The sequence below is a fragment of the Miniopterus schreibersii genome (genome assembly GCF_964146895.1).
Source record: "Miniopterus schreibersii genome assembly, chromosome: 13".
Classification (NCBI taxonomy): Eukaryota; Metazoa; Chordata; class Mammalia; order Chiroptera; family Miniopteridae; genus Miniopterus; species Miniopterus schreibersii.
The window spans coordinates 21,768,793-21,792,962 of record NC_138113.1 but is presented as its reverse complement, the minus strand read 5'-3'; the positions used below and the strand labels follow the sequence as shown (position 1 = coordinate 21,792,962).

Below are 24,170 nucleotides of genomic sequence, written 5' to 3'. Positions count from 1 at the left end.
CAAGGTCACACAGCGGCAAGCGTCAGAGCCAGGATTCTCACCCATGTTCTTGCCTTTGCCTCTCTACATCCTTAATCCACAGCTCCTTGCTCTCTTCGTGTGCTATCCCTCCATTTTCACCGTCCACCCGGATCTCAGCCCCTCTCCACCTCCCTCTCTCCTTACTCACACTCCAGTTCTTTGCCTTCATTCAAAACTGAGTCCCCTAGGCCTCCCATCATATTCCAGTTTACCAGTCCTCCCCCGGCCTCTCTTCCCTTCTCCGCCAACCTGGATCTGTGCTTGATCCTAAAACAGCTCCAGCTCCAAGACCTGTGGTTACTTCGCATTCCTATGCTTCTGACAAATCCACCCAACAAAACTTTTATTTTAACTAACCCAGTGGAGAGTGTGGGAAGAGAAAGAAGATTATGGTGATGAGGGGTTATGTGAAACAACACTGGCCACAGTTAATAACTGTTGAAACGGGGTGATGAGTGTGTGAGGGTTCATTCATTCTATCAGTCCCTCTACTTTCATGTATGCTTGGAAATGCCTGTCATAAAACACTGATACTTCAATCATCACTTGATAAGACATGGATAAGCAAGTAAAATGTTAACTGTAGAATCTAGGTGGTAGGAATATATGGGTTTCACTGAAAAATTCTCCTGACTTTTCTGCATATCTGAAAATTTATGTAATAAAATGTTAGGGAAAATATCACTGTCCTCACAGCCCTATCATGTACATTCTCTGCTCCTATTTCTGGGCATCTGAAGGCATTAAAGAAAAATAACCAATAAGAACTCAAATCACTATCGTCAGGCGGGTCCTCAACGTGCACCAATCCTATTTCTGCCTCGGTTCCATGTCTTTCTTCCCTGAATAATTATTCTGAATCCTTTCCTCCCTCCCAGTAAATGACTTTGTTTTATGGAGTAATCTTTCTCAAGAAAACTGAGGCCATCAGACACGATCTCACTCACTGCCCCACAAGCTTAGCTGTGCATCCTTCCCACCTTCCTGCCCGTCCAACCCTCCCACTGTGCCTTCCCACATCTTAGCACCTTCCAGCCCCAAGCCTGCCATGTGGCAACTGCTCAATAAATTTTTGTTTTCTAAATAAACAAATTATTGTATCAAAAAACATCTTTCCTAAGCAGGAAAAGTTGCAAGAATGAAAATCCAGAATCAAATTAGTCAAGTTCTTAATATCTACCTACCTATTTCTGTACTTAGAAACGACGTGACAACTTGGAAAAAATCTCCTCCCCTCTAAGGTACTCAAAGCTGTTCCACAGCATCTCAGGCTGTAGCCTGGATGTGAGCTCAGAACAAGTCACTAATAGCGGAGGGACGTTTTTCTGTTATAAGGCCCTGAGGGTGAAAATATGGGGGTGGACAAGGTTTCATAAAAGGCAGGAAGAAAACCCAATAAGCATCCTGTCTGTGAACCCTAACGGTTTAGGCAGCTGCTAATCACATCAACTTACAGTCATTTAAAATGAAATTGTGAAATGGGAGGCAGAGAACAGCAGAAATGCAGAATGAGCAAAAATTAGTCAGCCATGCTTATCAATTAATAAGCCATACTGATAAAGTAGGAGCAAGCAAACAAATAAACAAAAAAATTAACTTGGGAGAAGTAACAAACCCTTGACTGTGGAATCATATTACACTCTAAGGGCTTGATATACATGGTCCTTGAAAAAGAAGGACAACTAGACATTATGAATTATAATAAAAATATGATTTAAAGTAGCACTATGTTCACTGAAAAATATATATTTGCACAGGACCAGGGAGTTCCCTAGCCCATCAGTAACTGAAAAAAATACTTTTATGGTAATGTAATATTTTGAAAACAAACACAGGTCATTCATTTCTTTGTTGAATGTATTGAATTTTTTAGTACTTTGGACTAGCTGGTCAGTCTTTGTAAACATTACTGAATAGCACCTATATTAAGTATAGGCTACAGGGTGGCATAGCTCAATATCTATATTTTTTCACCTCTTTCATAAATAGAATGCATGAATAATGAGTGACTGCAGAGGTTATTTTTGTGTGAAACATTTTGTGTGTAAATATTTTATTGTATTTCTCTAAACGTGACAGTAGATAACTGTCAAAACTGACTGGAATTTAAAAATTTAAAATAATATTTTTAGCATAAATCAATACTCATTAAAAAGTTAGAAAATAGAACTAAGCGAAAATCAAATCAAATCGCATATTCAGTATCTGTTGGTAAATTTCCCGTGCAGCACTGGTGGTGAGCACAGCTGCCTTCCATTCAGACTTTTTCTATGAATACGTTTAACAAAAGTTGTGCTTTAGAGCATTATACATATTCTGAGTGAATATAATATTGCACTCCACTTGTTTATCACCCAACACATCATATTTCTGTAACATTAAATATTCTTATTAAAATGACTGCAGAGTAAAGCATTATCTGATTATATAAACATTTATTTAAATCATCTCCCCCTCTACATCTACATTGATCCCGAGCTTGCTTTATTATAAACTGTGCCATGCAAGTAATCTTTCAGGGGTAATGGAAATGTTCTCTGTCTTGATAAAGTGATAGCAAATATCTGTCAAAACTCATCAAACTCTATAATTAAGATCTGCATTTCAGTGAGTGCTAATTATATCTTTTTTTAAAGTAGAAAAAAAACACCATGCTGTGATGAGCATCCTTATACTTAAATCTTTTACAAATTAAGACCATTTCCTGAGCATAAATTACTGAGATTGCTGAATCAAAGGATATGTATATGTTTTTAAAATATTAAATATTCTTTCATTCATTTGTTCTTTCAAAAATATTTACTGAGTGAACAGTGTGGCCAAGACATTGCCAAATTGCCTTCCAGAGTAATTCTCTCATTAGCAGATTTCTTTATTTGTGTCAATACTGCAGTTCATAATGTTAAAAAATGTCCCCCCTTTGACCAGATTTTTAAAACTATCTATTATTCCAAGTTGTGCTTTTTAAAGAATGTTATTAGTGAGAGTAAAATGCCTTTCCACAAGCTTATGGAGCATCTATATTTCTTTTGATCTCTGCTGTCTCTACTTCTTTCCCTTCATGTCCTTTGTTCCTTCCCCGCATTGGTATCCTTTACTTACTGATTAGAAAAAGCCTGTTTTTCAGCCATTTCAAATACCTTTTCAAAGCTTTTCATCTGTTTTTCAAAAATCCTGCCTAGAGAATTTTTGAGAGTAAGAACATTTAAATTTTTATGTACAGTAGTCAAATTTGTCATTTTTCCTCTTTATGGTTTTGGACTTCGGCATCATACTTAAAACACCCTTCCCCACCCCAAATAATATAAATATTCAGGGTATACTCTCTGACGCCCACTCTTCGTGATCAGTGGGGCTGGTTCTGCCGCCGGGACACTGGGGGAGCATCAAGTTCCTACCTTCGTGAGCAGGCCCTTCACGGTCGGCTTGCCCTCAGGCTGCAGGAAAAGTGGGTTGGCAGCTTGGACTCGAAGAACATTCTGCAACACTTTAATCCATTCCTCCAATATATTGGGAGAATCTGCAGTCAGATAGTATGTGTGTTTTTCAGTGGTCAACTAGAATGGGAAGAGAAAGAGACAGGAAAGGGGACTCTGAAGATTTAGGATTATTGCATTCAATTGTCCATTCTTAACATCGCTGCTTAACATAGGAACAAACCTTGAATCCGAGGCACTAAACAAATGACTCCGTAAATAATTTATCATATTTTAGCTACTTGGTGAGAATTACAATAATTAAGTTTTTATTGAATATATATTTTTCACTTCAGTTTACTTTAAACTTTTCACAGTATTAAAATTTTGGGTCATGCTTTTCTCTTCTTTACTCAAAACATTTTCCTTTAAATGTGCTATAGGCTCCTGGTTGTTGAAATGGGGAGCAGAATGACTGGAGACTGTACTAAAATAACACATTTTAAACAAATCCAGGAGTCATTTGTTATACATATGAAAAAATCAATTATAAATAAAATAAGATCTTGCCTATAAGAGAAATTCTTGGACCCAACATGTGTTTGAACATTATGAACTTGCAATTTTTCAGTCTCAAATTAACCATATGTCAAATTTTCCAGATATTTAAGAACCTTATAAATGATTCTTATTAGCCATGCTCCAACACAAAGCTTTCCCTGATTCTTCTTTCTACATTTGGGGGAAGTTCTCAGGGATTATCCACTGGAAACACTGATAATGTACCTTGTATTGAAGTCTACCCTCCCAAGGAGCAAAATAAGAAAATAATAAGCATTAAAGGCATTTCAGAAATAAAGTGTCTAATTTAAATCACATATACCAAACTATGTCAACAGCCTACGTCTTAAATTTAACATGTTTCTGTCAAGACTGGACTATCCGTGCGTGAACCGGTCAGCAGCTCCCTATGGTGTGACTTGCTAGGAACTAGTACAGCCCCTCTGCTCAGCAATATCCTTCCCATTTAGGTGCCAATAGCATCTGAAGTTCATAGAAGAACTGTCATCTTCCAGTTCTGTATTAAAATGCAAACACTCCTGAATTTAATATACATTAAATTAAGAACATCTTCTTGGAAATTCGTTTATCAGATAACCCTCCCCTAAAATACCTAGACAGTCTGAGCGCTGAGAAGAGCTGGGAGACTAAGTGCAGGGAACGGACAGTGTAAGTGATAAAGGGCGAATGAAGTAGTGGGGAGTGACTCAGTACAAACTTAGCTTATATTATAGTTTTAACCAAGAGCTCCTGGGGTTTCATAAATTTTGAGTCATCGAACTTAACCCAAAGCAAATTTTTTAAAAACAGTGAATCATCCAACCTCTTCTCTATTAGTGTGAATAACTGAGAATTGAGTTTTGCATGATACCAAAAAAAAAAAAGTTTTTAAAAAGTACCTGAACTGTTTGTTTGTTGTCTCCTCTTAAAATACTGCAGGATGCACTAAGTTCAATATGGCCTTGGGGTTTTCTAATTACATCACTCTGTATGAAAAGAAGAAAACCAAGCACAAAGTGATTGCCTGTAATAGCAATAATAACAGTAAGAAATACTTTAATTACTAATATCACAGGGAAGAAAATCAATCGGGAGTCTGAAGTCTAGTTTGAGGAATTCAGTTCCGAACAGCAAGCACTTGCCACTCACCGGAGATTTGTAGTAAAGTAATTCGCCACCTTTAAGAACAAACCATCTCCGCTTCCAAGTCTTGACTTTCCCACTCATTTTTAACAAATAGCCAGATTTTTCCAGAGGCTCCTAATTAAAAAGAGATTTTAAAAAGTATTTAGGTTTCCTTTGGAAGCTCCCAATAACAGATTCATTAATTTAAAAAAACAAAAGCTGATGCAGCATTTACGTTTTTCCCATTGTCACTGGAGGAGGAGCACGTTTTCGGGAGCTTCTGCTCCGGCTGCGAGTACTCCGAGTCCGTGGAGTAAGCATCTGGGGGAATAGCATAGTCGCTTTCAGACGCCACAGAGGAGAGGGACACACCTAGGCGGGCGAAGAAGTCAGTCAGTATCTAATAACTGGGCTGTCCAAACGCTGCCTGTGAGTTCTCTTCAGAATACAGCTATTCCTAAATCATAAAACTTCCTGTGCTCGATTTAGTCTCACGCCTTTGGCCATGAAGAACTTCTGAAGCAGAAAACAGAACCAAAGGGCATGGACCGACATGCAGATCTTTAAGGAAATCAAAGGGACATTAATATTTGAAATGATTATAAGCAAAGCTATTTTTACATGTATAAAATATATGCAATAGCCTACAAACGTATCTTTTATTAAGGATTAAAATATGTGCATTTACATTTACATTTTTACATACAGGCAAATATTTAATCTTAATTTATCAAGATTTGTACAAACACACTTTAAATCATTTACCTTTTGGAATCACTTTTAAAGTAATTCACATTTACAAAAATCCCACAATTTTAGTAGTATTTTTTATACAAGTCCAATACTCCTAGTTTACAGATTTTAAAAATCTTTTTTAAAAGAGAAGCAATATGATTTAAAGATATAAACAGACTTTTTCATCTGTCAGCAGCTAGCTGTAGGGGGTCAAGGTAAGAGCAAAGAGACCAGTGGAAGCCCAAAACACTCAACCTATGGAAGCTGAGAAACTCCAGTTGAGAATGAGGGGCTTGGGAGTACCTAGGGGCTCCATGGAACACAGTCTGAAAACCAGCAAACACGTCATGGTGAATTAAAGCTTTTTGTAAATCTAGGCACCACTTAGGGTGATGAGATCTCTCTGCAACCTTTACCTATGCCAAAAATTTCTTCAAAATTTCCACTAAAAAGCAAAAACATATCCGAAGTAAATTTTTTGTTCGCTTCCATCTTACTATCAGATTAACCACCAAATTTTTAGATGTATTTTTTGCCATTTAGCAGTGTAACAAACTTAACTGAAATGAGTCTATCCCATAAATTACGCAAAATGCCACACAGTAACTATAGAAGAACCACCTCATGTTGGCCAAGGACCTCACTTCACTCCTGTAATGAAGTGACCTCTCTTTTACACAAGAGGCAAGGTTAAACAAAAAGTCTGTGTGGCTTGTCTGGAAAAACGAAGAGGACTGAGAACGTAAGCGTCTTAGTCCTGGGCTAACTCTCTCTTCACTGCCGTTTGAAACAATACCCGGTTACGGAGATAAAAGTGGCATGGAGCATTCTGAACGACCGGGAGTGCCCCCCTCACCTCGCTTCAGGGCTCGGGGGCTGCCGGGCCCGCTCCGGCTGCGCGCGTCTGACTCGGAAGTCCGGGAGCTGCATCGGGAACTGTCTTCCTCCTCAGATCCCGAGGACTCGTCCAGGAATGGGCTGCTGCTTATCTGGGTCGCCTTCTAAAGAGAAGCAGAGCCACCTCTGTGTGTCCATCTCTAAAGTCGCCTCTCTCGTTAGGCATCGGATGTTTTACCAGAAGAAGTCACGGAATACAATATTTTAAAGGAATACGAGAATATATCTTGTCATTATCAAAGCCATGCTGTTCAAGTCCCTAATTAGCACGGCATTTGTCAACTATAAGATTCCTGAAAACATAAGGCCATGAACACCTGGTGATACTTACTTTAATAGGGTTCTTCAAGGGAGGGAGGGGAGCCCTGGCAGTGATACGAAGATCCTTCTAAATTAGTTTTCATGACATCATTATGATGTGTGTCCTTTAGACAACTAACCAAGCCATGGAGGGGGGGCCGTATCACATGGGACGTAACAAAAATGGACTCAGACCCCCAATACTGATTAAGAACAAGTATCTTCTCCAGATCTTTCCATTTATCTTTTTATGCTCTATCAGAGTGAACTTCTAAAACTCCCTATAAGAGAGAGTCTGTGTAAACTGACAAGAATGGAATCTGAAGCTTGAATAAAGTTTTCTTGATCCATCATGAAGAGAACCACCCATTTAACAATAACAACGAGTTACCCCCTTCAAAGTTGTATACACTGGGGTTGTCATATTCTTGTATATCAGAGATGTATAAAGTCCTGATGTGGTATAGGAAAGCACTGCAACAGAATCTGAAACAGAAAGCAAAATGATTTTTAGAAAAACAACTAACCAGCACTTAGGTCTACTTCCTATAAATGTAAATTAACAAAATGTCCAATTAAGAGAAATCAGATCTACACACACTATTATTGGTTACATAGTCTACTTTAAGAATTACGGCATTTGCAAGTTTAATTATACACTCTTAGATGGTTCATTATTTCCTCCTGTGTACTAGTTTCCCACTAGACTGTAAGCTCTGAGAGCAAGGATCGCAGCTTTTATTTCTATGGCATCTCCACCCAGCTCACGCTGGGCAGAAATAAGCATAAACACCTGCTGACTGGTTCAGTGAGCAGTACCCTATGAAGATTTTCTCTGATTATTATTGACATGGTGTTAAAACATTAGCATTCTTAAGCCTTTATCAGGTGAACCTTATGTTGAAAGGTTAGAATATAACTTCCTAAATGGTAAGAGCATGAGATAATTGGAAAAAAACCGAGCGTCAGTGATTACCTCTGAGATATGGATTAGTGGTAGGATAGGTAGAAGGAACCACAGGAAGATCTCTCTTTTTGTTCCAGACAGTTCTTTGCTATTTTACTTTAATTTTTAATAATGGGCATCTGTTGCCTCTATGATAATTTTTTGATGAAAGAGAGGAAGGGAGGGAGGGAGGAAAGAATGAAGTGGAAGGAAAGAAGGAAGGAAGGGAGGGAGGGAGGGAGGGAGGGAGGGAGGGAGGGAGGGAGGGAAGGAGGGAGGGAGGGAGGGAGGATAAAAAAAGAGAAATTCGTTTTCAACTCTGGGAAAAGAGAACATAGAAACTAATATCTTTCCTTTCAACAGCTGAAACTCCACAGATCCTTTGCTTTAGCCTTTCCAGGTAAACACATAACGAGGTGCTCTCTACACGACAGCTGAATGTTTATGTGCCCCTCTACTCAAGAACATGAATTTTAAAATACAAATCAGCAATCCTAGAATCATTTTCTGAAAGTTTAAATAATTCTATTTTTCTATTATTTAGACATTTAGGAAGTTCTTGGCTAGTGAAACAGTACAAAATCATTAAAAAATTTTTTTAAACATTTTTTATTGTAGTAAAACAAAATAACATAAAATTTACCATCTTAACCATTTTTAAGTGTACAGTTCAGTTAATGTCAAGTATATTCACATTGTTGTGAGTCTGATCTTGATAACGTTTTATCTTGCAAATCTGAAATTCTATACTCATTAAAACAACTACTCCCCCTTTCCCCTCCAACTCCCAGTAGCCAGCACTCTACTTTCTGTTTCTATGAATCTGACTACTTTAGATGCCTCATATAAGTGGAATCATACAGTATTTCTCTTTTTGCGGCTGCTTATTTCACTTATGTCCTCAAGGTTCATCCATGTGGTGGCATGCAAAATCACTTACTTTTATTAACATTCTCCATACTGAAGGCCTCAGACATTCGAATGCCTGATTTGGCGACAGCATAAATTCTGCTTTCCTAATGTAAAAGAGAGATTTAAACTGAATACTTAAAGCAAAGAAATTATTACTTTCAATGCACATGCTTTTCATTTGTTCTTCATTTAATATTCACTAGAGTACAGCATTATTATAAAACTGTCGTCATTGCCAACTAAAATACGCCACTGTGGATAGCACTACAGAGGTTTTTTCTACCCATTAGTCATTCCATTATTTATCTTTGTTCCCAGATTTTTGCTTGTATTTTAAATTCTTTTGAAGAGATCAGAAAAAAGTAAGAGAAAGCTTACTCAATCAGTCACTGACTATGTATAAGCACCACCTTTATAATCTACCATTCTAGATTACGGTTAAAGAAAAAGAAGGGAAAACCTTGAATGGCTGTGACATGAAGCCAGAAACCATTCATAAGCACTAACTATACATAAATATTACCTTTAATAGTCTACCATTCTAGAATACAGTTGGAGAAAAAAAGAAAAAACTTGAAATCAGAAATCACATATTTAAATGAAGTAGAAAAACACCTGAGGTCAAATAATAAATGAATTTGAGAACTGTAATGGAACTTATAATATTTTCTTGTTCCAAAAGTAGGTTTAACTTAGCTTTCTCTTCTTCTCTCAGAGAGATCTCTGAAACGGGCACTACGAAGGCTATTAGCTCTGCCCCCTGTGAGAAAAGGGACTCCAGGTTGTCCCCAATGCATTGATCACTATGCCCTGAGCTTGTAATGCATCTAACCTGGACACAGCGGTCTGGACCACAGTACAGTAGGCAGCTAAGGCCGTCTGTTCAGGACTGTGCTAGTCAGTGGCCTGTGAGGTTATGGGCATGAGATCTCTAACTATCTGAGACACTTTAGATTGAAGAGTGACTGACTGAATGATTCAGACGCAGTTTCTTTGACAGTGTGATTGTGAGCAGAGTTGGCAGAACAGAAAGACATATAAAAATAAGGCAGTAAGCAGGAGATGTGAGGCAGTTAGAAGCCATGAGAGTGGAGGAGAGTAGTTAGTAGCAGTGAGAAAAGCAGAGAGTCCTGTCGACAGGAGAGGACAAGCTGAGCCACTGGACCAGGGGCGATGGTGTCGCCTGTTTCTAAGGAGTTGACTATCAGAGGTGCTGTTCAGTCATCACATGTTGTCCCACTAGAGTGACTACTGAATTTTAAATGATATTCAAGTTCAATAAGGATGGGCTGTGTCTTAAACTCTTAAAAATCCTTAAAATAAACTCTTAAAAATCCTTAAAATAAACTCTTAAAAATTCTTAAAATAAACTCATAAATTGAGGTAATTAGAATATATCTCTTTTCCTTGAAACCTGAAAATACCAATAAACAGAAATAAAACCTCAAACTTGGCCAGTCTGCTAAAAGGTTTTTGAAAAACAACACTCCTTTTTCAGGACTGAATAGTTTCAGAAGACAAGGAAAAGCAAGAAAGGCAAAAAAAAAAAAAAAAAAAGTAGTACAATGGTTTGCCAACTAAAACAAACTTAAAAGCTTAACCTAAATCTCTGGAAATCTCAACATAATAAAAGAAGAATTTCAACTCCTCGCTGCCTAAAGGATAACATAATTGGAATTCCAGAGATTCACATCCACTTTTTTTTTTTCCCTGTCCAGAATTTAGTAATAAACTGCAGATGGTTTCATATGGACAATGGAAGGTTCTTTTGAAAGTAAATAAGAACGGATACACCTCAAGGTCTGAATTCATACTAGAAAAACATGGTCACCTTAATTTGCTAAAAATTGCATTGCTCACTAAATAAATAAATAATAATAACAGGACATGACTCCAAAAACCAAAAATTCCTGCAACCAAGATGCTTCTCTTGAGGCCACAGGTTAAATTATGTCAATATGGGAAGGAAAACTTAAATCTACAGAACACATCTTTTCACTTTGTTTCAAATACAGAGAGAATTTTTTACATCTAGCAATTCCTAAGAAGAATCACGCAATTGATGGGTTAATTATAGTACTAATGGGAAGAAATTTCAATCAATTCTGGATATATAGGAAGATGCTTTTGGTTAAGGCAATGGACTTATACGCTCATAAGGAGTAAAATTAAATTTCTCTTAAAGCCCATAAAGTAAATAACTAAGTTCAAAAACTGAGGAACAATAGGAGTGAGCATCCTGGTTGAGAATTCACCCAAAAGTATTACGCAGTTCAAGAGGAAACTTTCTTCTCCACCCAATGCTTTCTTCCGTGTGGAGGCAGCTCCAGTAACTGAACACTCCCCATCGCTCTCCAACTATTCACTCTCCTCCCCCAGGAGCAGGGGTGGCTTCAGGAGACTGGAGAAGGCACTGGACGTGCAGAGTCCAGCACCTTCCTCTCTCCCTTCTCTTCAGAAGCAGCTGCGTGCTGGAAACGACCATTTGTTCTCGCTCTAGCTTGTAAGTGTTAGAGCAGCAGCCTGTGGTGGCCCAGCACCATCGGTGAATGAATCAGCTAATTCCAAGGCCTGGTACTGGGGAGCTCATTTGCCCACCAATTCTCTAAAGTCAGTTTTAGCAGTAACAAAGATAATATTTTGATCTCCCATCTGGCTTACCCTTGTCTTATTTCTCAACTGATTCAGAACCCAGTGAGAAAGAGAAGGGGAAATTATATTCTGAAAACTGGGAATGGTCAGCACAAAGGCGGATTGGAAAAGAAACAGGAAAAGAAACGGAACCTGAAAATGAGCGTTAGGGACAAAAGGCGCGCGCGCGTGGCACAGCAATATGATTTACCCAGGAGGGGAAGCGGTGCAGGGGAGGAGTGGGAGGTTTGCTGCTCGCCGGCTTCTTGGCTGAGTCACAGGCGTCCTGGTCATCCGAACACGGGGACTCCAGGGAGTCATAGGCGAACGATCCATCATCACAACTGGTGTCCATGTTCTCCAGAACTTCGGCACTGTCGCCATCGACGAGATCCAGATCTGTCTCCTGAGGTCTCAGCGGTCGTATCATGCTTATAGCATTTCTGTTCGTGCCGAACATCCTGTCGGAGCTCAGCTGTGGCTGGCTTAAGTGCCTTTTGGCCAGGGCCACGCTTATGCTGAAAACATTAGGAATCCTTAACTTCGGGGGTGGCAGGTGTGCGGAAGGCACTGACTGGGTTCCTTTTCCGGGGAGGAGGTTAGGGTGCTTTGGAGTCAAAGCTGGGGTCAAAATAGGACTTGGGGTGTTGGCCTCGCTCGATGAAGATGAATAATCCAGCCTCTGAGACTGGAATTTTTTATTCAGTTCATCTGAGGAACTATCGTGCTCCTTTTTACTTGATTCAGAATTTCCCTTTCCAAGAAGGCTATTCTGAGCTTTCCACTGCGCTTCCTGCTGCCAAGAATACAGCTTCTTGTGCTCCGGCCTCTTCATGCCGAAAGTCTCTTCTTCAAATACAGAGCTGCTGTCGTCCGACGCCGTGAGGTACGTCTCGCTGCCCATCCTGCCGCACTGCGCCCCTTCCTCGGACGCGGGGCTGGACAGGGTGGACGTGTACCTGCACTCGGACCTTCCCCTGGCGCCGTCCTCCTCGTCGGAACTCCAGTCACTCGCCGCAGCCCCCGGGCTCCGGGCGACACCGCCCTCGGTGACGAAGCTGGTCCTCGCTTTCCGGCTCTGTTCTGAGACACGGGGGGTTTGACGCAAGGTCCTCTGACCTCGGTGGTTTTCCTGAATTTGGTCATCAACAGACTTTTCGGGAATTTCCATTTCTAGAAAAGCATACATCATATTGGCATGTTGCCTTTAACAATATAATCTCTCCATACATTTAGCTTTATGTAGCTACCTTGAAAAACGGGAGTTTTCGTAAGAATGAAGTTAATTTACAGTATTCCTTTTTCATCACGTCTTTTTAAAACTCAAGTTTGGAAATGATGAGCTTTGTATAAAACGTGGAGCTCTAACACTTCAATAGCATCAAAATTAAATTGCTTCTTACAAATAAGTGTATTATGAAAAAAACTGACAATAGTCTAAGGAGAGATAATAAGAGAAGCAAAATGTGAAATAGGGTAACACAACATATCAAAGAAAGCATCCACTAAAAAAATGGATACCACTAAATCTATTTTAGGAGCAAAGAAAATGACAACCCTCTTTCAACTATATTTCAAGGTTATCATACGGAAATTTAAACATAATAAAGTTTAAATAACAAACCTTGTTCCCAAACTTCAATATATAAAATATGCAAAACCATGAAGAAAACATCAACAGAGAAAGGCTTTCCTCCCTTTGCATCTGGTTTAATCACAACGACAAAATGTATTTTTATAAGAATTATACTCGTCTAAAAATGTCCTTAGGTATGGCTATTGTGTTTATAATATAATTAACAGTATAAACCACTGGCTTCAGAAATAGTGAACTAAAAATTTAGATTTAAGAGTACAAAAGAAACTGAAAATACAGAAACACAGGTATGACCTTCATGACTAAGGGAAGAGAGGCTGAACAAATAAACTCTACAGTTTGGTAAAAGGCAATTTGTTAAATTTGCAAATGAACAAAAGCTTCAGTGCAGGCAACCTCAGCTGTACTGAGCTGTATTCAACTGACTGGAGAAAGTGGGAAGGGAATGAAAATGACTTCTCAAAAAAAACACCAAAAAACACCCCACCCAAAATGCAAGTAATGGCATAAAAGCAAGTAGTAAAGGAGCCTTCTAACTGAAAAAACAATATGTTGTTTTCAGAATTTCATAGTGAAGCATAGACTTTAAGGCTATAATTTTTCTCCTTCCGGGGAAGGAAGCAGGAACTGAAAATAGAGAAGATGCAAATTCAAGTCTCCCTAAAATACCTGGGAAAAGTCATCGTAGGTGGCGAAGCCAGTGGCTGCACCACAAAGCAAAACTTAGGGGGGCTGTCAGACTAAAGAACAGACATCTGTACACGGGCTCAGGGTTTCAACACCCAGGCAAATAGTTTCCTCTTTGAAGTGATAAAGGGAAAATCACAGCAGTTACAAAACTGTCCGCTGGTGCTCTTTTTCTCTATACATTTGCAGTCATATTTAGTTTGAGGTCATTTTTTAATATTTTAAATAAATAATGAATAGAAAGTTCATAGTTCTAATCTGAAACTCTAAGCTGAAACAAGTGCCATGTAGGTACCACTATAAACGTTTTCATTTTAAATATCACCGCTTCCTACTGCAGGAAGAAGTATCAGAGGGGAAAACCAATTGCTCCTCTGCATCACTGGCAAAGACGCTCAAAAAAACATAGATAACTAGATACACAAAGTCAAATGCTGTACTACTCCTTAAAAATATTCTCATAAGACAGTCAAGGAAAAAAGTAAAGAAACTAGGATGAATCATCCAGATAGATTTTGCACACACATTTACCCTGTTGAGTGATGGAAAAATTAAAAAGGAAAATTAAGCTATATAAGGATTAATCTTAGCAAATGGTTTTTCCCTTTTAAAAAACGTCAAAGCAAATCCTGCTATCCTAAAAATACCTTCTGTGTCTTTTCCTCCAGTGAACTCCGGTTCTTTAGATGATATCTTGCTCATTTCCTCAGATTTTACTGCTTGAGGACTCTTTGCTCGTGATAAAAAGCACCCAAAGGTCAAACTGCTTAGGCGCTGGCCTTCCGAAAGCTTTGGTGTGGAAATACTGGATGACTTCTTCCCTTGAACTTCTGCAAGATCATCAATCAAAATCAACATCTAAACTTTCATAACAGTTTGCTAAACACAGAAGCAAAGCATATAAAAACTTGAACAAATCACTCCTTACACACACACACAAAAGCAGCCTGAAAATCTTAAAAGTCATCTTTTTTTTTCTTTATTATTCAATTAATTTAAACTAAGAAGAAAAAAAAATCACCCATTTCTCCCACCTCCCATCTCTCACTTTGGCAACCACCAATCTGTTCTCTGTGTCTATGAGCTTAGTTTTAAAATTTTACTTATTTATTTTTAGATTCCACGTATAAAAGATCATAAGGTCTTTCTCTGTCTGACTTATTTCACTTAGCATAATGCCCTCAAGGTCCATCATGTTATTGCAAATGCCAAGATTTCATTCTTTTTTATGGCTGAGTAATATTCCACATATATACCATAGCTTCTTTATCCATTCATCCGTTGATAGACACTTAAATTGTTTCCGTATCACGGCTATTGTAAATAATGCTGCAATGAACATGGGGTACATACAATTCTTTTGAAATTACTGTTTTCATTTTCTTCAGATAAATGCCCAGAAGTAGGATTGCTGAATCATATATGGTAGTTCTAATCATATTTGGTAGTTCAATTTTTAATTTTTAAAAAAACCTCCATACTCTTTTCTATGGTAGCTGAACCAATTTACATTACAAGGGTTTCCTTTTCTCCACATCCTTGCTAACACTTGTGATTTCTTGTCATTTTGATAATAGTCATTCTGAGAGGTATGAGGTGACATCTCATTGTCCTTTTGCACTTCCCTGATGGTGATGTTAAGCATCTTTTCATGTATCTGATGGCCACCTGATTGTATCTTCTCTGGAAAAATGTTTATTTGGATCCTCTGCCCATTTTTTAATCAAATTGGGGTTGTTTTTTTTTTACATCATATTGAGTTGTATGAGTTCTTTATATATTTTGGATACATGATTTGCAAATATTTTCTCCCATTCAGTGGACTGCCTTTTCATTTTGTTGATGGTTTCCTTTGTAACATAGAAGCCTTTTAGTTTGATGTAGTCTCACTTGTTTAATTTTGCTTTTGTTGCTTTTGCTTTTGGTGTCAGACTCAAAAAATCATTGCCAAGATGTATGTGAAGGAGCTTACAAAAATCAACTTCATACTTATTTATGTATAGTAACATGGAACCCTCGTCTAGCATCACATGGCAACGTTTAAAACCTGTTTATATGTTTTGAATGTTCAAAAAATTTTTTAACTGCAGAGAGAAAAGTATCTCATCCCTATAATAGTAGTTAGTTATCAAACAAAAGCACAAACACATACAAAACAAAACAGATTATAAACAACTAGGGTATTACAGCTTCTTGCAAAATCAAGTATTGGTAAATACCAGTCAAGTACTGGTAAAATCTGATTATGTAGTAATGCTACTAATGGTGAGGAAAAAGGGACCAAAGTCTTGGTTGCGAAGACAAAGGATTTAGATCATCATCGGGGCAAATATCACATGATCACTGTAATAACTTTTCCTTATCATAGTTTTTAGTATGTTTCTCATGAGAAAAGAGATGGAGATGGAGGGACTTGGTCTATGGTGACCACATATGGAGAGCCTTAATCATTGCGCTCGAGAGAAAAAAGGGAGGGGAAGCTTCTGGATAGAGAATTTAGATAGCTAGTGGAGTGATTATGCAAGCACCTAATCATGGGTTTAATTCATCTTTTAGGATTTGTAACACTGCTGCTTGTAAGATCAAAAGAATGGAGATCCACTGATAGTAATACAAGTTTTCAAGGAAACTAAATTTTTAACTCTGGGAGACCACCAAAGGTTAAGTTAAATTGCAACTGATATTTATGTAGAATAGAAAAAAAAATCTTTACATAGTGTATACCTTCAGATGTATCTTTTATGATTTTCATATTTATTACCTCTCACAGAACTAATTCATAATAATTTAATAATCATATACATATATATATATATTTAAAGTACAGATGACCCTTACACAACATGGGTTTGAACTGTGCAGATCCACTGACATACAGATTTTTTTCCAATAAGTACCTGTACTATTTTCCATATGTAGTTGGGAATCCTCAGATGTAGAGGGCTGACTATATGCATTGATCTGCACCATTTTTTGTAGGAAACTTGAGGATCCATGGATTTTGGTATAGCAGGGAATCCTAGAACCAATCCCCAATGGATACTGAGGGGTAATTTAAGTTTTGGGGGAGTAAAAAATTATACCCAGATTTTCAGCTGCACAAGATTCAGCACCTCTAACTCGCACATTGTTCAGGGGTAAACTGTACTGTATTACAGCTACATATATCATATCTTTTCTCCAGTCCAAGCCTAGGTTCCAAGGAGCAATACCCCTTAATCTGTAAGACCTAAGAGGCTGCAAATGAAGACTAGAATTGCAAGCTAAGAATATCAGGGAAAACAGCCTCTTGAGTGAGAGTGGGCTTAGTATTTCAATTAGGATAACTGTCACAAAGACCTGCAACTTTAATTCTAAATGTGCAATTCCAGATCAACTATGGGAACACCTGTTTTTCATCACATAGGTGGAGGAAATTTGTGATATGAAAAATGTATATTTTGGTCTTCATCCATGGTTCCTGGCACACAGCTTCTAAAACCCTTGGAATTTCCTAAGTAAGGGTGATAAAAATATCTTTTCTTTTCATAACAAGTGCTTTCAACCAAATCTGAGTTTATATAAATGAGGAAATTTTTGGAAAGCCCCTAGATAGCCTGAGGTGAAGACTGGATGCAGGGAAACAACCAAGTGATTAGAGGGCTGGAAATGTCAGCCTCACCCTTCATCTTCTACCTCTGACCGCAGGGAAAAAGGGAAGGGCTGGTAGTTGAATTAATCACCAGTGGCCAGTGATTTAATCAACCAGTCTTGCCTACATACCAGAACCTCCATAAAATCCCAAAAGGATGGGGTTCAGAGAGCTTCCAGGTTGGTGACTACGTGGAGATGCTGGGAGGGTGATGCACTCAGAGAGCATGGAAGCTCTGTGCCTCTCCTCCCACACCTTGCCCTATATATCTACCACTTCCATCTGGCTGTTCCTGAGTTATATCCTTTGTAATAAACAGGTAATCTAGTAAGTGAACTGTTTGCCTGTGTTCTGTGAGCTGCTCTAGCAAATTATCACACCTGAGGAGGGGGTCATAAACCTCCAATTTACAGCCAGTTGGGCAGAAACAGGGGTATACAATCTGTACTTGGGATTGTGTCTGAAGAGGAAGGAGGGGAAGTTCTGTGGGACTGAGCTCTTAACTTTGGGATCTAATGTTAACTCCTAGTATAGAAAGTCAGAGTTGAGTTGAATTTGTAGGACACCTAGTTGGTGTCCTCTGAGAATTAAAGAGTTGCTTGGTGTGGGCAAAACTCCCCCACATCTGGTTTCAGAAGTATTGAGAAGAGAAAAAAAAGAGTTTTTCCCTTTATAAAATGATAGCAATAAGTATTAACATGCAGTAGATAAAATGTTTTCATATGTCCTATAATGAACAACCCTCCATGAAACCAGGAAGACACTATTACAATCACCATTTTACTGATGTAAAAAAAATCTGGAGATATAACAGAGTTATTAAATTGTAGAGCATTACAGTTGACCTCAAAGCCCATGTTCTTTCTACCATGCCGGAATTTTTCCACTGCATTCTGCGAAACCCCAGGCGCTTATGGAAATGTCCCACAGGATATAAGAAGAGGCATGAGGGAGGCTAAGACTGGAGGACTCTAGACCCAATACTGCTTTTACCTGTTTTCTCTCTTGGGATTCTACAGAAAAAAGATTGTTTTGAATAGGATTCTGTTGCTAAATAAGTGTGAAAACCACTAGACTAGATCATGGATCTAATAACCCTGCTGATTCACCTCTTCAGCTCCACGTGCACTTGAGCATCCATCACCACAATCGCATATCAAGTAAATTTCTATCTCTAACTCTGCCACCCATTCTCAGGCTTTGAAGTCGAAAAAGAACAAAGAAAGTAACCCTAAGCATTGCAAAATGCAAAGGGTTTATATTCATATTATAAAATTCTGCTCTAAATATTTGGGCTGTCAGAGTTTCAATCACTGTGGATAACCATGACATAGAGTGAAAATAGAAAATACCATGACTAATTTTTTTAAGCAAACATACCTGAAATTAAACATTGAAATTAGTATTACCTCCTTTGTGTTATTGGCTACTGTCTACCTGTGTTGCCTAATATGGACATGTGGTTACTAAAATAGAAATCAATTCAAATTAAAGAAAATGTAAAATTCAGTTCCTTAGTTGTGCCAGTCATATTTCAAGTGCTCAACAGTAAAATTCTACATAGCCCAATAAATCCAATTAAGCTATTTTAGTCAAAATACTCATACCTTGTAGTTTTGACTGTATTGTTCTTATCTCTTCGGTTTGGTTTTGGTTGATCAAACGAAGATTCTGATTCTCCAATTCCAGCTAAAAGGAGATATGGTATTCTTTTATACAGGAATACACTTCTAAAATACACTAGTAAATTACAATATTTAGAAAATGTTAATACCTAATTACATACAAGCAAAATACAAAACAAACAATAAGCAAAATATCACACGAACTTATCAGCATAAGTTATCAACCTAGATCATTACGGATTCAATATTTATTTTTTTCTAGAACTAAGAGTTTTAAGTGTTTTCACTCCACTATTCCTTTTCACTGTAAAATCATTTTAAACCAAATTATTTCAGCATTTAATCTGCCATATAAACTAAATAACGTATACGTACTTCTCAGATACTGAACACATTAATTTTATGACATACACACGTTCTATAATTATTTTAAATTAACTAATTAGAATTTAAATAAATTAATTAAAATGAGGCCACTTACACTGATTACCATGAGTCTATCAATATTTTTCATTTTAGAAATACATTAAACATTAAAATGAAAGCTACCTATTTCACGTTTACAGAAAGATAGCAGCACAACCAAGTGATCAGAATTTTGTTTCACTCAGACCGATTATATATTCTGATGACTTATCTATTCAAAAGAAGTAAAAGGTACAGAAAAGGCAAAATATAGCAATAAATACCTCATTTAACTTAACTGTTACCCATTCTTTGATCTTTGCTGCTTTTTCTTCTATTATTTTAGCTTCTTGTATCCTTATTTGTTTCTGAAATAACATTAGCAGTTTGTTTAGTTCAAACATAAGCTCACTGGTCTAAAAATGTTATATCATAAATAAAAAAGGCAAATCCACTTAAAACCTGTTTCCAAGTTAATACTCTTACCTTCAAATTACCAAATAGAGTAAAAAAATGACAACTGTCCAGCAAATACAATAATAAATCATAAAGGCATATGTAAATATTACTAGTTTTAACAATTGTTACTCTCTTTCTCTGAAAGATAATATACTGAAATCAATCCGCTGAACTTACCAACAAAAGAAACATTACTGGAAATGGTCTAGGGTTTATAACAATGGGATAGGGGTCAACCAGGTTAGGGAGAAGAGAGTCAGGATCTCTTCTGGGGCATGGCTTGTATTCCCCTTAGACACTATGAGTTTTTAAAGACCCAGAAAAAAATGAAGATCATAAAACTCTAGTTCACAGTTCCCAACCTTAAAATCTGGTTATAGTCACAAAACTAGTGAGAGTGTGACTATCATATAAATTACAGTGGGTGGGGACTAGGGTGGTGAAAGGCTAAAAACCAATGACCTAATAAAACAACGATCCCCACAGAAATGAAAAAAATGCTGAAAATAATCTACTTAACATATTTAACAATTTCAGAGTGGTCATATTTAAATGACACTAATTTTTCCTAATAAAATTTTAAAATAAACTAAATACAATACTTGATCTCAATAAGGTGGTTTAAAAACAGGGTACACATTTCTAAGAAGATGGATTAGCAACAAACATATATTTGAAATATAATGTTCCATCAACATTTCCAATTCCCTACACAATCTAAAACAAAGATTTAATCAACACATTTTATAGACAGAAATGCCTGCTAATACCAAGTGTTTTCAACTTAAACACTATAGTCAAACTTCACAGTTATGCAAAAATTGTAAGTCTTGGAATTACCCCAGACTTAAAGGTGAATGCCATCTGACTTTCACCAATAAATGTGATGTGATTCTATGGGTTGGCCAATTGAGTAAGATTTCTGACCAAAATTCGGAAGTTCAGGCTCTCTCTTTAATCTTCGTGATTATGCGTAAATGACTACACACATTTAGAACTGTGTGATGTTCAAGTTCTTCCTAACCTGCTCTTCAAGTTGCAGTTCCAAGTTTCGGATGATGTCATCTTTTTCCTGTATTAGGGTCTCCAGATCTTGACACTTTTTATATAACCTTGTCTCTGATTCACTGGTTTGAATATTAGCTGCTTTTAATTTCTCTTCCATAACTTGTACCTAAATTCAGAAGATAAATATTAAAATTAGTCATGGACTTAATTTATCATAGTATTAAATTTAGAATTTTACTTTAACATTAAATAGGTTCCTAAAAGGTATCATCATAAGAGAAAAATACTGAACAGCACATTTTAATACATATAACAATTATAAAGTCTCAAGACTACTTTGCCAGGTGGTGTTAACTTCAAGGTACATAAGAGATTTGCAGGATATTGCTATCATAGAAAGTAATGTACAGGTTTTAGTGAAACAATAATAATATGCAAAGCATTTCATAAGAGTACAGAATCAGAAAGTTTCCAGCCCTAACTTTTTCATATTTTAAACAAAGTAGGAATATAAAGTAAAGAAGGTGAGTGGTGAGATAAAGTACTGGGCACTGTATACAGTATTAAGACTTTTAGTCTATATACTCCAAATAAGTAAGAATGCAATTTTAGCAATGTTTCAGATTATAGGGGCAAAGAAGAAAAATATACAAAAGCATTTGAGAAATGAAAGATTATAGTCAGGATGAAAAACCTTAAACTATTTTTAAAAATCTGAAAAATCACACAGTCCTTACTTAATGTTCAAAAATACTTAACATCTAGGATGGTGATATTAAGGTTAGTCTGTTTTTGTTTTTTTTAACTACGAATACAAGGTTTCATCTGTGGGTTCACTGTGCAACTGTAAATTCAACTCCGATGCCAAAAGTGTCCTGTTTAAATACCACCCACGCGGCTGGAAACTATGAAAATAAAACTAGATTTAAAAGAGAATAAAAACGCGTTTCACCGTCCAAATGATAATTTCAAGTTATCTTAAGGTTTAGATTTTTTAACATAACTTAGCAGGCTTTCCGCGGAAACTGCAGGCCAGCAGTCAAGGACAAAGGCCTACATCAGAGATGCTGTCGTGAAAAACAGCTGGAGCCGGACAGAGAGCCAGACAGTGAGTACCAAGGTCGGTCCAAGGCGGTACAGCCGGTTCTGCACAGGACAGCCTGCAGCCGAGGAAGCAGAGAGGGAAGAGCAGGGACCAAGTGCAAAACGGTATTTCTGCTCCGGGGATACAGTAATAGATGGTAAACCTAACGGGGAGCAGAATGTCTCCCCAAACACGCCACTGTGGCATATTCATGATCTGAATTGAAGTTACCTGAGAAACAGCCAGTATGAGAAGGACACTCTGACCGTCCTTTGTCCCCCTCAAAGCTGGAAACAAATCTCCCATGTGAAAGGCACCCTCCCCGTCCCAGGAGGGTAGAAGGCATTCCCATCACGGGAGGAGGGAATCTCGGGCCGAGAAAGCTGTGTGAACAAATCCTATTTCTTCACTAAGGTAGTGAAGGCCAAAGCCCTGTGGCTGGTCAATTTCTCACAAACTCACTGTTTCCTTGTCTCAAAGGTATGAAAGCTGCCTGCTTTGTTCACACCCATGAGTCCCATATCTTTATGGGGCTCCCATACATAAAGAATTAAATTTGGGTTTTTTCCTGTTAATCTGTATTACATCAATTTAGTTATTAGACCAGCCAAAGAACCTAGAAGGAAAGAAAATTTTCCACCCCTATAAACCTCAAGGAAAGCAGAAATAACTAAGAATAGAAATAAATATTACCAGACCTACACCGCCAGTCTTTTTTTATTAAGTCAGAGCAAGTCACCCTACAGACATCGGCTGCCACACGAAGCTGTCCTGTTATCACTTAGGAAAGGTCTGCAGTCCTGGAAAACTGGCACGGGAGTCTTCCTCCCTGAAAAACGCGTTCCGTCTGAAAGGTGTTCTCGTTTTAGACCGCACGCCACAGTTGGAGGTCCTTGGATGCAATTGTTCAAATCGATCATTACTTTCAGATAAACAACTTTCCTAGGCAAGGGCAATATTGGCAAAAATGGCAAAGTCTCCTAGGGAGAGAGATCACAAAGCAGTTACAGGCAACCTACTTGTCCACTGGTCCTGTTAGGACCAAGTTCCACAGGACTCACCAGCCATCCTTGGTAATCAGTATGAGTAAGACACCTACAGAAAAGCCAAGCAGCCTTTTAAAATATCTCTCCACAAGTCCACAGAAAATCAGCCAGGTTCTCTTTCTGATTCATTTCACCACAACCATATAAGAATTTTAACTACTCACAGATTGGCCAATAACAAGCATACATGAATTCAAACTGGTGGTTAAAGAAACTTGCAATTACCTATACACGGATATCCTCCAGTGAGGCATGCTTCCCGCTTCCAGGCTCCTTTCTCCTTCACTTCCAGGGGAGCTTCCAGCTGCATGCGCCCCCCTCAGCACACTCCTCAGCCATTTCCCCAAAGCACCGGCTGATTCTGAGGTTCCTGAGCTATTGTGCAGCAAGGGGTGCAACAGACTGGGGGTGCTCGCACCCTGCACATTCCAAAGAAAGCACTGGTCCTTGACTGGCTCCAGAGAAATAACCTCTGAGCCCTTAAAATATCCTGATGAAACTGTCTTTACATATCTGAGCTATTGGGCCACACCAGATAGTTTATGCTAACAATTCAATTCATGGCGAGTGCCTGATTCGTTCCTTCACCTGGGGCCCTAGGTCATGCTGTATCAGTTTGACCTTTGGAGGGGTTGGAGACTTTCTAGCTAAGGTCAGTCCCATGCGCATTCCATGCCTGCAAGACTGACCCCATCCCTAATAAAAATTTGGACACCAAGGCTTAGATGAACTTCCCTGGTTGGCTACACTTCGTAAGTGTTGTCACACATCATTGACGGGATAATCAAAAGCATCCCTGTGTAACTCCCCTGTGGCAGGGCAACTGCAAGTTCACGCCTGGTTTCTCCAGAACTCTGCCCTACGTGCCTTTTTCCTTTGCTGATTTTAATTCATATCCTTTCACTGTAATAAACCATAACCATGGATATAACAGCTTTTCCGGGTTTTATGGTGAATCATCAGACCTGAGGGTAGTCTGGGGGACCCTGACGCAACCCCTAATGTTACTGCCCATTTTCATATCCATACTGAAGAAAGCAGGAGCTGCAAATATTATTTCCATTGTAATTACCTATGTTGATGT

General features: G+C 38.1%; 1 protein-coding gene across 3 annotated transcripts in view; it reads right to left on the bottom strand.

The window, feature by feature from the left end:
* The window catches only part of PLEKHH2 (pleckstrin homology, MyTH4 and FERM domain containing H2), a 78,296-nt gene that overhangs the window by 36,238 nt on the left and 17,888 nt on the right, over nt 1-24,170 (bottom strand). For 2 of the 3 annotated variants that reach the window (XM_081156250.1, XM_081156252.1), the window contains exons 4-15: nt 20,973-21,122; nt 19,774-19,857; nt 19,067-19,148; nt 14,476-14,658; nt 11,756-12,717; nt 8,942-9,017; nt 7,447-7,541; nt 6,715-6,859; nt 5,359-5,495; nt 5,148-5,258; nt 4,898-4,984; nt 3,420-3,578 (exon numbers count right to left, since the gene is read on the bottom strand). In XM_081156250.1, the coding sequence (XP_081012376.1) occupies nt 3,420-3,578; nt 4,898-4,984; nt 5,148-5,258; nt 5,359-5,495; nt 6,715-6,859; nt 7,447-7,541; nt 8,942-9,017; nt 11,756-12,717; nt 14,476-14,658; nt 19,067-19,148; nt 19,774-19,857; nt 20,973-21,122 (2,271 nt within the window). The remainder of the gene's footprint in view (nt 1-3,419; nt 3,579-4,897; nt 4,985-5,147; nt 5,259-5,358; nt 5,496-6,714; nt 6,860-7,446; nt 7,542-8,941; nt 9,018-11,755; nt 12,718-14,475; nt 14,659-19,066; nt 19,149-19,773; nt 19,858-20,972; nt 21,123-24,170) is intronic. The other variant, XM_081156251.1, reaches the window with a different exon arrangement.